Source organism: Agrilus planipennis, unplaced genomic scaffold, assembly GCF_000699045.2.
Source record: "Agrilus planipennis isolate EAB-ADULT unplaced genomic scaffold, Apla_2.0 scaffold163, whole genome shotgun sequence".
In the NCBI taxonomy this organism is placed as follows: Eukaryota; Metazoa; Arthropoda; class Insecta; order Coleoptera; family Buprestidae; genus Agrilus; species Agrilus planipennis.
This window is the reverse complement of record NW_020438898.1, coordinates 227,877-241,767: the sequence shown is the minus strand read 5'-3', so window position 1 is coordinate 241,767 and position 13,891 is coordinate 227,877. Positions and strand designations below refer to the sequence as shown.

The following is a 13,891-nucleotide window of genomic DNA, read 5'->3' as shown; positions in this document are numbered from 1 at the left end:
GACATGCCATAGTTTTCAGATTGTTGCTGAAGAAGAAGAATATCCAAAACGCTACGCCGTGCAATTTTACTTAACAAAAAATACATTGGTAATATTTATATCACATAAACGAGCAACAGTTTATAGCTCTTGTAACATTTTTTTACTTTTAACATTCCAAATAATGCACTTTTCAAACAAATGTTTTACAGTTATGCTAATGTGTGCGTTTAACGTTGGTGAATGCTTTTTCAGTGATAAAAACGAAGTGAACATGCACTGGGAAAAGTTTAAGGTTCTTAAATATATAATCCACGCATCAGGACTATTTCACTAGTGAGTTAACTGATATTCCAGGAATGTCACAATAAATCGTATTACGGTGCCCATGAAGTTAACAAGAGATTGGCTTGGGAGGCCAACATGAGAAAGATTTTAAAGCATAACGAAGAAGCTAAACGGGGTCTTCATTCCTATTTTATTAGGGATAACCATCTATCAGACTTGGTATGATTCTTATTGTCGTAGGTATTTAGAAATATCTCTCCGATTTTTATCGTAATGACCAATCTTGGAGTTTTTCGTCTTTTCAACGCTTCGGCGACACTCCTAACGATTATTGCTGAATCAAACACTTATTGGTTCTAGTCTTTTCACTGACAATTGGTGTCCGCGTCAATCCCAGTACGATTATGGGACTAGGATTGACGCTGCACTGGGAGTATGATCCCAAAACCATAGCCATTACTTCCGGAAATTAAGTTCCAAACAACACGTAGTTGTTACATATGTATTGATGTTCCTTTTCAGTCAACTCCTGCATACCTTCAGAAAATGGTTAAACTGACGCAAAGCGTCCGCAGAAAATTGGAAGATCCTGAGAGGGTAGGAGATTTCTACGAGAGGGCCCACCACTTGCCGGAAGAGCTAGATTGGAGAGAAAAGGGTTTCGACACCCCTTCGTACAATCAAAAAGATTGCGGCTCTTGTTACGCTTTTAGCATCGCTTTGGTTATTCAAGCGCAAATATTTAAACAAACCAATCGGTTATTGCCCCTAAGGTAAGCAATAAATTGTTCTGCTTTGTTTCAATTCAACCATAAAAATGGGCAAGCAAACATCTTCTTTTTATCGATTTCTACTGTTGTTGGAAGGGTGATGTACTATAGATTATCCTTACGGATAATACGCTTAAACACATGCTTTTTGTTTTGGCTTTAGTTGGTGTTTAACAAAACATATAGACATAAACGGGAATTACAGAGTTCATACAGAGTAAATCAAAAGGAAATGATGTTAACTAAGTGATAATGGTCATCTTCAGTTAAAAACAAAATAATAATTGGTGTTATCTTTATTACCATCCGTTTATTACGTCATTTTAACCGCGTTTATTATGATTATGAACCGTTGTAAGATAAATGAAGAACACCATTTAATCGTGAGTAAAAAACAACAGATTCTGGTTCGTTAAAATCCTCACATTTCCTTCAGGAACTCAGCCCCTAAAACAAAGGAAGGGCAGCAACTTTATACATATACAGCACCCCTAAAAACAAACCTTGTTTTCAGTATGCACTTGATTTCAATAAGAAAAACAGAAACGCCATAGTGTTTCCTTCTTAGTAAAATGTAACCATCTAAACATTTATCCATATTACTTTTTTTCACGCAGCTTTCCACGTGTTGATATCCTTTATATATACGTGTCAAAGTTCATCAACGACCACATAAAACAAATACTTTTATCCCTCGGGAAGAATATTATTTTCTTTTCTATATCCCTGATAATGTCTGTACAAAATTTCATGATAGAAATCTTCGGCCTCGCTCGCGTTGGTGCCCTAAATATTTCTCCAAAATCATCGACGACCACATACTACTAACCTTTTCTATTCTTAGGGAATAGTAGTTATTTCTAGATAAATGGTACCCTATGTCCTTTTATGTACTCCTGACAATGTATGTACAAAATTTCATGATGATCGGTTTAGTAGTTAAGGCGTGAAATTGTAGCAAACAAACAAATTCGCATTCGCATAAATAATATTACTTAGGATTATTTCTCGACCGAATACTAATGCCATGGAGAAGATCGAAAACTAAAACTTAATATTCAATCACCAGTTCAAATAGCGGCACGTAATTAATGTCTCTTTATTATCAAGGGTTCTAGCGGATTTGAAACTTCAGTGGTGAGAAAATCGTCAAGAGGAAGACGTGACGTCACGTTACGTGACGGCAATAATTGAATTCAAATTCTCAGCTTAACATTCGTTAGTCGTTTTAAAACAACCGTAAACATTTTAACGCGCACAGTAAGAATTTTAATTACCGACTAAAGTATTAGCTATTTATGCAAGTAGATATACGAACATATTATTCACAGTTTTTCAGTGGAACAAACGCGGCATGCAATTGACAAATAAAACAATACAAAAAGCAAAATAAGTGCGACAAAACATAAAAGTTTCAGCGTATCCAATCGTTACTGTTAACAATTTTTTCCATAACCTCGAGGCTAGCGGCGGTTTGTATCATATACGTATGTAGGAATAAAGGTGCGTGGAGGTGCGAGTGTGTAGAGAACATTCGATCGTCGATCTATATTGATGGGTTGTCATTGCGCGAAGCCCAGAGATCTTTATTGTATAAATTTGCAGACTAACCTACACTCTAACACTTTCAACTTAAGTAGCGATCTATTTAGTTTCTTTTAGCAAGTAATCGATTATGGTGCGTGGAGGTGCGAATATGTAGGGAACATTGTATTCATCGGTTGTCATTTCTCGAAGCCCAGACATCTTTGCAGAATAGTTTCTCAGATTAACCAACACTCTAGCACTTGCAGCTTCAGAATCATTCTATTTAATTTCTGCTAGCAAGTAATCTATAAAGGTGCGTGGATGTACGAGTGTGTAGAGAACATTCGATCATGGATCTGTATTGATCGGTTGTCATTTCTCAAAGCCCAGACATCTTTACTAAATAATTTCGCAGACTAACCTGCATTCTAACACTTGCAGTTTGAGTAGCGATCTATTTAGTTTCTGTTAGCAATTAATCGATTATGGTGCGTGGAGGTGCGAGTGTGTAGAGAACATTCGATCGTCGATCTGTATTGATGAGTTGTCTTTTCTCGAAACACAAACATCTCTTCTGAATAATTTTGAAGACTAATCTACACTCTAACACTTGCAGTTTGAGTAGCTATCTATTTAGTTTCTGTTAGCAATTAATCGATTATGGTGCGAGTATGTAGAGAACATTCGATCGTCGATCTGTATTGATGAGTTGTCTTTTCTCGAAACACAAACATCTTTTCTGAATAATTTTGAAGACTAATCTACACTCTAACACTTGCAGTTTGAGTAGCTATCTATTTAGTTTCTGTTAGCAATTAATCGATTATGGTGCGAGTGTGTAGAGAACATTCGATCGTCGATCTGTATTGATGGGTAATCATTTCTCGAAGTCCAGACATCTCTACTGAATAATTTTGAAGACTGACTTACACTCTAACACTTGCAGTTTCAGTAGCGATCTATTTAGTTTCTGTTAGCAATTAATCGATTATGGTGCGAGTATGCAAAGAACATTCGATCGTCGATCTGTATTGATGGATTGTCATTGCTCGAAACTCTGAGGTCTTTATCGAACAATTTTACGGACTAACCTACGACACGCCAATATCCACAATCCAAGACAAAGCCCGGTTTATTCTTAAAATGTCTTGCTCGAGTACACCCGCAGCAAAATGGAACGAGTTTTGTTTTCGCGAGAAACGTGAGAAACAGTTTATTACATCACTCAAGCGTGTTTATTCGACTAACGAACCGTAGTTTTAATAAAGTTTTGTTCCTTTGTTAAGTTATAATTGCTTCCATTTGCAATTGCGCCGTAAAAGAAAATCGTGTACATACGAGCCGATGCCATTAAAAACAACAATGCGTAAAGGTGCGCGAACTGATCAAAACCAATAAATGATCCTTATTGTTGTCGAGCCGTTGAATTATGGCGTGGAAACGTTTCGGATTACGCGTTGACATTTTTCTCATTCATTCTCTAATTAATTTTATTGAAGGACTCAATTGTGTCTCTCGCCGCGCGTACATTACACGCAGACGCCTCCACGCAACACCCGCAATCTCGATGCCATTTTTCTGCTAGCCAAATTGACAAAGACGCGAGAAACAGTAAAGACTGAACGTTTAAACCGTTACAATAGATGTAGACATTTAAACCCGTCTACTTTATTGCAATTGTTTACTTCCACCTCGGATACATTAAAATTAGCGTTTTAAAACGATGTTGACATCTTGGATATTGAAAATAGGTCCAACGAACCGCCTTTTTATTCTATTTCATCCACTAATATCTTTTAAATCGCTTAATAGTCCTAGTCCTCTGTTCCAAATTATCTGTCCGGACGCGTCGACGTATTTTTTATATTACTGAAGGGGACGATACGAGACAATTCTTTGCATTGCTTCGGAAAGCTGCAGCTTTCTCCACTTAAGCCCAATTTGCTAGCATAAAGCGACGAATTTAAAGCTGCATGTACCTCAGCGTAGAATATACGCCTCATTCCATCGCGAGCCTCCAAATGGTGTGATTACTATCTTTGATGTTCAACTTTTTCGTAGCTTTGCGCCTTTTGGTGCATTCCTGCTTGAAGGCCGAATCTTGATCCACCTGTACGCCACACTTTAATAACGTTTCGTGCTTCGTGATGCCGTGAAACAATATGATGTTTTTTTCGACTCTCAAAAATTACATTCGTAAATTCTCGTAGCCGTTTAAGCATACGTCCCGTTTTATTGAATCGCAAATTTGAAGGTACGGGCGTTGCAGCAGGATTATGAGCGGGCAGGAAGAATTTATTTATTCTCTGCACACAATCAACAAACATACGCAGGCACAGGCACAGCCAGAAAAGGACGCGGTCTCTCACTCTCTTTCTCTCTCGTAGCAGAGTACGTATTCCAGCGGTGCACGCTTTCCATTCTGTTCGTTCGCGGACTTGGCAGCCCTACATTACATGCAATTTTTATTTGGTCGTTGTTGTTTTCGTTTGTTCCAGCGAGCAGCAAATAGTAGATTGCAGCGTCACAATGGGCAATTACGGCTGCGGCGGCGGCTCGCTTCGGAACACTCTCAGGTACCTGGAACGAGTGGGAGGACTTATGGCCTACAACGACTACCCCTATACCGCACAGGTGAGTCACGACGAAAAATATTCCAAATACTCTACTATCTACCTCGCCCGTTTATCCGCAATCCCCTAGCACTATTAAAACGTTTAAATCAATTTTGTTAAAATAAACCCGAAAATCGGAAAATGATGACGGTAAACTAACAGTACAACTAAAGAATCATGTGGCGGCACTCACGAGGCCAAAATAAGACGGAATACATTCATAGTCCGCCCTCGACACCACTAACACTTGATACGCCACTGAGTTAAGGTGGCCTCCCACGGCCGGTGATATCGCAAGCCGGGCCGCGCCAACACGCCTCGAAAGGGTGCTGCTCGAAATGGCCCCAGAAAGATCCGTGATAACGCGTCCGATCCGTCGCGAGTCGGTAGCCCGAACCGGAACAGCCGCAGTCTATAGGCATCTGTTATTATCTGTGATTCCTCTTCCTAAACATTCGTGAAATCATTAGAAGGAATTAATATCGACGATACCACTGCTTTTGTTCTTTTTTCTCTTGTTAAGTAAATATAAACCAATAAACAAAACAAAAGCGCGGTCAAACCGGATCCGTGCTCAACTGTTACTGTCCGCAACACGAAATCAGGCCGTGGGAAGCCACCTTTATACTTTATTATGAAACAATTGATCTACGCATTGTTTTAATTGTTTTATGAAAAAATGTTGCAGCAAAGAAAGTGTCATTTCGATAAGCATCGGACAATGGTCAATATAACAACATGGGCCATTTTGCCAGCAAGAAACGAGAGGGCCATAGAGATAGCAGTCGCTAAAATAGGCCCGATCGCCGTTTCCATCAACGCCAGTCCTCACACCTTTCAGTTGTATCAGTAAGAATCTTTTTTTTCTATAATTCATTAATAGTAATACATCATCAGTTACAAATCTCTAACAATAATTATAAACTTGGGACATCCTGTACATATTTTTGTGAAATGCAAAAAAACTCCTTTAAATTTGTGGTAAATTATGATTAGGTACACAAACCGCCTTGTATACTTAACAAATACACGACAAAACCCCACATAAAGATAAAAATCAAACAAAATAAACACACACATATTCATAAATTGCAATTATAATTTATAATAGACATACAAGAATAATTAAAACCCATTAGAAAAGGCATTAAACGAAATTGCTGTTGGTATTATTAAGGTCACGATTACGGCAGAACAATTTTTTTTTCCTATGGTTAATATTATCGTCGTTAAAGGATAATGATATTAATTGCGCATTCATCGATTAACGGCATCGACAATTGGTGTTTCTATTAAAAAAAAAAAAGAAAGGAAAAACGGAGAAATAATGAAAAATATACAGCTTTCAAGCTGATGTATGCCCTTCAATAAAAAGCGAATTAAACGGAAAACCGATTGATAATTATATTGTACATCGTAGCACGGCCTAGACCCTATTTCCAAGCAAAAGACTTAATTATACATTTACATTTCAGCATCACGCATTATATGATGTTCGCTGTAAACGTTAATTTATTCAAACCTCAATTTAGGCATCATCAGCAAAAAGGTTACGTCAAATTAGACGCCCTGTATTACTAAAACTGAATGTTATTAATCTTAAATTAACGTAAAAATGTTACTTATGACTGTAACGTACATATCGGTTGTAATAAACAAGTTAACCCCAATACATGACTACATATACACAGATTAAAATGTTTAATTTTTTAACTCATTTTTTTTTTATTTACAGTTCTGGAATATACGATGATATCAGCTGTTCTTCTAACACAGTAAACCATGCGATGATCATAGTTGGCTATACGAAAGACGCCTGGATATTAAAAAATTGGTGGGGTAATCAATGGGGTGAAAACGGATACATGAGACTAAAACGTAACAGAAATAGGTGCGGGGTGGCTAACTATGCCGCATACGCTTTAGTTTAATTATTTTTTTACAAAATAAATTATTTTTTGTAACTTTTATATTACGTAGGTATTTGTAAATGACAAACAAAAGAATAAAGTGACACCTGATGCTTTTTTTTTAATATATACCTAGTTTATTATTTCACATCGGAAAAGAAAGGCGCAATACTTCTCAGTTCAACCGCTCAGGGACGTAGCAAATGGGACCTCAGAAAGGAGTTAACAGGACCAATTTTTGAATTGAGTGTTGATATAAAAAATATCATGTGGAAAAATCATCCTTTGAAAATCATAAAAAAAATACTTTCATGAGTTCTAATCATGCATATTCATACCGTTTTACATATTAAATACATATGCGAAATTGTAAATCACTTTTATGGGTACCTACATTAATAAAAACATGAATCTACAGTCTGTAACACAAAAATTATCTTCGATTCTTCGAAGAATTGCAAAAACCGCAGGATTTATCGCATTGTATCCTGTTTGCAGCCGATTTTCATCACTTACACTACTCGCCATGCATCATTAAAAATAGCATATCATTTATAACATATTTCGTTTTATCTCCTCCAGGCAAACACTTGTATATTTAGTATACCTAGTTATACACTCTATCACAAATAAACCATTTGCATTAATATAGAATAAATTTACACCACAAGAGTGGTATGCTTCGACATATTTAAAATAAAGCAACTCATTCGTAATTTTACATACCGGACATTATATGTGTGCAGGTACTTCGTTAGATGGAAGCTAATTAAGTAGCAGCTTAACTGGCAGCCAGGCTGCACTATTTAAGTAAGAATTTCTAATTTCTAATGCTAATTGTAAATTAAACATTTCTTATTTGTCCAACGACCTTTCGACATGACTATTTAACGTGAATGAAACTATGTTACGGTTTACAGTTAAGTTTTTTTGTCTTATAGATAATATTATTTCTCTAACCGTTTAATAAATAATTAAAGCATTCTGAAACCCCACATTGCATTTCACAGAAACAGTTCAAGGTGTTTTTGTTTTAGTTTGATGGATCAGTTAAGACAACAATTAATTATCATAATCATGAGCAAAACCACGGGTAATATAGGTATCTAAATTCATATGTTTTGTACGAAACACTAAATCATAATTGCATTTCTAATTAAGTGCTAATTACATGGTAAAAGTTTATATCTAAGTCAATTTTATTAATTGTAAAAACTCAGAAAATAACGATTCATAAAATTTTTAGGTAAAGGTCTAGATGATGGCCCCCACCCCCGAATTTATCAATAGGGTACGTTAGGTTATCGGATTTTGTTCAAGTGACCACCCTCTTTCGAGCATCATCTAGACATTTACCAATTTTTATTTTACGAGTAGTCATAATCGTTCATTCTTTTAGACTGAGAGACAGGGAATTTAATTAGAATTATTGACTGGCAATTAAACATAACGATACGGATTATTATGCAAATTACCGCTACATCGTTTGGCGCGACCCAAGCCGCCTGCGATAATATTTTAATGGCCATTCTTTTATTATATTCACAAGCGACATCGCTGTTACTAATATTATTTACTTGTTATTGTATGTTGTTCTTGTTACTTTCTACCTATAGTTAAAATAATGTACAGAATCCATCGCTTCTCATTGTCGGTTCAATATGTATACAAAACATCTTATTATTTAAAAAAATGTTACAACTTGTAAACATTAAACATTACATGTTTCGTAAATTTAAGCGTAAATATAATATTACTTTCTTCAAATTTATTGATACAAAGTTTAATAACGAAGATATGTGATGCAAAAACTCCTTGACATTTTATTAAATTAAATTATTCTATATGCGCTTATAAACATTGAAACTGCGCCTTTGGTTTGCTATTGTTGGAATTGCAACAAAATAAATCAGTAAAGTAAATACATGTGTATGTAAAGATGCGAATGACAAGCAAAATACAAATACAAACACGTACACATACAAAATAAAACAAACCAAAGATTACATATCGAATAAATATTTTAACATCGTCTATAATCTGGCTCTCACTGATTACAGAAATTATTTCCATCAATTTTTTTTCAGTCTGTTATCGCAAGTACATTATCATTGTCTCTTTTCAATAAAAATGTACACCGCCTATTAGCTAATAATTTCAGTGACATACAATGTCAATAATTTGGTCTTGTTATTAGGGTTAAATCTCTTTAAGTTTTTAGTTCACTAACAAATATTTGAACAAAGTTAAATCACTGGTTAAAGATCAAATCATAAATGTACAAATATTTATTTAGGTATCTACATAGTTTCAATAGAAAAATCATTTTGTGTTGTCAGTACACAACTTTACCAATTATTTCCAATCTACACAATACCTATTTTGTTTTTGTTAAAAGGCATTGTTTTATTTTCTACAATTTTTATGAACGCTGACTTTGAAATACGTTTCAAAACACTATCGAAAACAATTTACTGATGTTGTTACCTTTTTTTTTTTTGGAAAGCGATATATTTCACACCGTTCGTAATGGGTAATTGTTTTTTGAGTAACTATTAATCATTTCTGTGAAATAGTTGTCTACATGAGTAGAAACTGCTATAACAAAGATTGCCGACTTAAAATTATTATTCAATCGGTGGTTTATAAAAAAATAGACAGACATTTTTATCTATAGATACTATCTATACATCAGTAATACGTTTAATTTTGATATAGAATCATAGAATACACAACGCTGGAATTTAAAAAATGTTTTAGGGATAATAAATATTCCTTAAATTTTAAAAAAGTCAAAATCTTTAATCCACTACCATTCAAAAAAAGGGTTGGTACGTTATCACTTTTATCAAATACCAAATACTCTTTTGGTTTTTGTTATGTGGAACTATAAGTTGTAAATATCTTAACGTATGGACTTTTGGGAGTACTTTTTGCGTTCAATAATGAAAATTTCAAGGTTTATTGATCATTTAAATTATGCATTATTATTTTNTCTCGTATACCATTTTAATTTAGACGACACATGTCCAATTTGTGTGTTTCAGTTTCAAATAAGTAATTTACCCAACAGGAGGGGTAACATTTTGCTTGTCTAATTTCATATGTTGCGTTTGAGACAGTCAATAGTTTGTTTATTAAAGATTATAGGTACATTGTGCCAGGTGAATGTATTTTTGCCACCCTGTATTCTGTTAGAGCCGATTATAAAAACGGTTCACGTCTTTGGACATGTGTAATTAACAATATGCATATCGCGTCGTCCCCGGGCTTACTTACACAGTCGCGTCATGTTTCCGACAAATTTATTCTCCATCCGAAAGTTGCCGTTTAACAATTTTAGTGTCTTATTATAGTACACACGTACGCACAAATAAATGTACACGCTAGACATACACAGATATCCATCAGTGTGGCGTATTATTAGAGAAGAGAACGAACGGTTGTGACGCGTTAACCGCGCGCGTTTTACCGCCGACGACGCTGGAGACGCCTTCGTCGTCGTCGTCGATCGGTGGTGGCGTCGAGGTCAACGGACCCCGATGTGCCGCTACACACCGTATTAATCACTTCACGTTCCTTCGTTAATTAGTTATTACCTATTCGACGAGTTAACACTCCAACGTTCGACTATCTCCATTAGCCACTTAAACGGCGATCTTTGATCTCTCTCGTGTGCAGCCGGCTCTATCGAATTATAAGACATTGTCACGTCAAAAGTAGAAAACGCATGTTTTTGCGATCTATAACTACTAAACTGCTGTTACATCATACTCGACCTGATAACGCCTATTACTGAGTAGCAAGACCAAAGAATTGTGTAGAACTTTGGTCGAGCGCATTGAGCTGGGCGGCTGGGCCTTTATTTTGTTAAACTGGGCCGCACCGCTTCGGAAAGCTGTACCGGTCCCCTTTTTGTCCATTTGTTAGGAAAAGCATAAATATTAAAATAAAATATTATGGAAGACTGTTGCATTCTACGAACAGTTAGCACCTTTGTGAAAAAAAAATAATAAGTAATAATTTTCTCTGGGTTTTCGGTTTATTTGCACAGTTAATTACACATAGGACTAATAGCAATAACAATAACAACAATAATAATAATAATGTAATGGACAAAATTACTTTCTCATATATTCAATCACGTACGCCACGTATTAAAATTGTAATTAAGCAGGTAGAGCCATTATTTCTCAAAGCATTCACTCGACAAACACACATACATACATAAATACATTCGATAACATAATACTCGAAGCGAAACAAAAAGAGTAGATGTTTGTAGGTACCTAATGCGTTATTAAAATCAATTATTCCCAGACAGTTTTCCGTTTTATGTTCAAGTACCCACAGACGTCACCGCACAATGAAGTGCCCGATAAGTGTGTAGGTAGAATTTTTGATTGCTCGTTCTTATTACATACATACATATATTTTTTCTTTCCTATTCCTGCAGCAGATTTTAATTGTCTACCTACGTGTACGTTATTAGGTATAAAATTCGCCAGTTTTGGGCCTAAAAGTTAACCGGAAATAGGCTCAACTTTTTTTACCTTAGTTACAACGTTACAAATGTAAATCCAGGTAAAGTCCGCTCTAAAAACACCAAATTTATATTCGACAATCGCCCTGCGTAAACACGTTAGGATATCTAATAAACTCGATACTCGAATACTTCATAATAACGCTATGTCCTCTTCGAACAGGACTCCACCCTGACCTATTAGATTTTATCTGCTCCGGTACATTTTTAGCGGAGTTCTATTTTTGCTGGTTTGTTTGCTAGGTATTTTATACATATTCAGTAATCAATGTCATAGCACCTCCTAGTCCACGCGGACTTGAGAACCTTGTCAGAGCGAAAACCTTACAGCATAATCAATTCTCGTCTCTGATAGGTCCGGGGCTTACGTTCATTCGACAGTATCGAGCCGGAGTTGGGCTTGGAGGTATTTTGAGTGAGTATCTCCCAGCTATTCGCTGCCGCTACGAACCAAGCAACGTTATTGGCGCTGAAGGCTGAGAACTCGACAGTCCACGTGGATTGAAAGTGTAATATACCAGCAATCAAAGTGTCATATTTATAAGGGTAGAAACCGATAAAATCATGCAAGGGAAACAAAGACAGATACGACCTCCGTTTTACCTAAAATGAGATGCTCCTAGCAAGCAGCCATTTTTATTTAAAATCTGTATAGGTATTTTAACCGCCAACAGCAGGACGGTCAGCATGTAACCCTGCTTCCAGGAATCACAGCTTATACCATTATACGCCTAAGTAGAGTCTCAAATTTTGGTAGACTAATGGTATTTCCAATAATACCTACTAATTGTACGAAGATTGCCCCGAGTTACTTTATAAACTTTATTATCACAAGCAAATAAGCAAAAATGACCTTAATAAAATACAGAAAATTCTCAAATAACCTCTGCAGGTGGCTTCGGTTTCAGTTTTGGAAAACTTGCTTGCACAAACAGAAAAGATGCCAAAAAGATATATCTTCATAAAAAATAATTAGATATTATGATGAGTAGAATTATTCAAACATCTCGAGGATAATCGTTAATAAAATACATATTGGAATGTTTTTTTATAGTACCTATCACGTCAGGCAACTAAAAACTGTGTTTATTCAGCAATCGGCTTTGCAATTTTCGAAGAAACAACTTGCACTGTCAGTCGAACTAAAGAAACATACCCGCAATATTATTTCCCTAATGCATGAATACATTACACTGCAAATTTTTGCTTAGGTAGTTTCATTCACACATTCCCAGTAACTTCGACCAAACTCCATTATTGTATTGGGTCAAAATTGTCTCCAGTGATACAACAGATTGATTATAGGCGAGGTTGCTTGCTGTGCTTCAGACAGCAGAAGCTTCTAGGTACATATGTAGTACATGTTTACGTATGCATGTAGGATTAACTACCTTACCTATACTACCTTCAGTATTGATGTACCTATTGATTGTAGGTTCAGATTTCTACAAAGAGTAAACAGGTAAATTATAAAGAAAATCAGCCCATACCCTTCAATTTAGGTATTTTATATTCAAGTACGCACTGCAATTTTCCATTCTTTGTACGTACTTATTAAAGTTATTAACCTTCTGAAAATAACATTAAATATTAAAAATAATAAAGAGAAGAAAGAAGAATTGCGAGTTTCGTTGTCGTGTTGTTTATGCAATTTCAACTGCAAATCTGGGACAATTCAACCGTTAAAATTCGGAAACCATTAGTAGGTATTTGCAATTGCAACTGGGTTAGAAAGCACGCATATTTTATACCCAACACGACCAACTGAACAGCGTGCTTCAAAAATGAAAAGCAAACAATTCCAGTTTTGTTCCACTCGACCCTCGCACCGTTCGATCATTTTAAATTGTTCCATTTGCGCATCCAAATTTCGCAAATAAAAACTCAACTCGATTCACGTGCGCATACATGATATTCCCAACATTCGACTGGTAAATTAGGAATAAGTAGGCCAATCCCTCAACCGGCGAGGGTAATAACGCTTGGGCACAAAAAACCGGTTGTGAGTAAATGGGCCGGGAGTGTAGAGACATCGTTTTAGAGATGCATTGAGTGAAGTCTCGGACAGAATATTGTGGACGCAGGTGCAAGCCCAAAGCGGTATCGGCCGAAAGAACCGCAAGAAGGTACTTTAAATGCAATTGGGCTGTTGTAGAGCAAAAACGTGTTTACTTATTTAAGATACCAGCGTTTATCGAGAAAGTAAAAAAACATGAGAGTGAAGATGTGTGTTCATACGTAATAACACGCTCTCAGGTT

General features: G+C 35.9%; 1 protein-coding gene across 1 annotated transcript; it reads left to right on the top strand.

Annotated features, from left to right (window-relative positions):
* Window positions 1–342: 342 nt before the first annotated feature.
* Window positions 343–7,177, top strand: LOC108739091 (cathepsin L1). Its single transcript, XM_025973243.1, has 5 exons — window positions 343–486; window positions 790–1,040; window positions 5,063–5,198; window positions 5,868–6,028; window positions 6,915–7,177. Exons 1-5 carry the CDS (start codon window positions 403–405, stop codon window positions 7,108–7,110), a joined length of 828 nt encoding a protein of 275 aa, XP_025829028.1. The 5' UTR covers window positions 343–402; the 3' UTR covers window positions 7,111–7,177.
* The last annotated feature ends 6,714 nt before the right edge of the window (window positions 7,178–13,891 follow it).

What these genes read in the sequence shown, in the direction of transcription:
- LOC108739091 (XM_025973243.1), top strand. Translation starts at nt 403, where the DNA reads ATGAGAAAGATTTTAAAGCATAACGAAGAAGCTAAACGGGGTCTTCAT. An exon ending in ATAACCATCTATCAGACTTG is followed by an intron (nt 487 to 789) that starts GTATGATTCTTA and finishes GTTCCTTTTCAG; the next exon opens with TCAACTCCTGCATACCTTCA. An exon ending in AATCGGTTATTGCCCCTAAG is followed by an intron (nt 1,041 to 5,062) that starts GTAAGCAATAAA and finishes CGTTTGTTCCAG; the next exon opens with CGAGCAGCAAATAGTAGATT.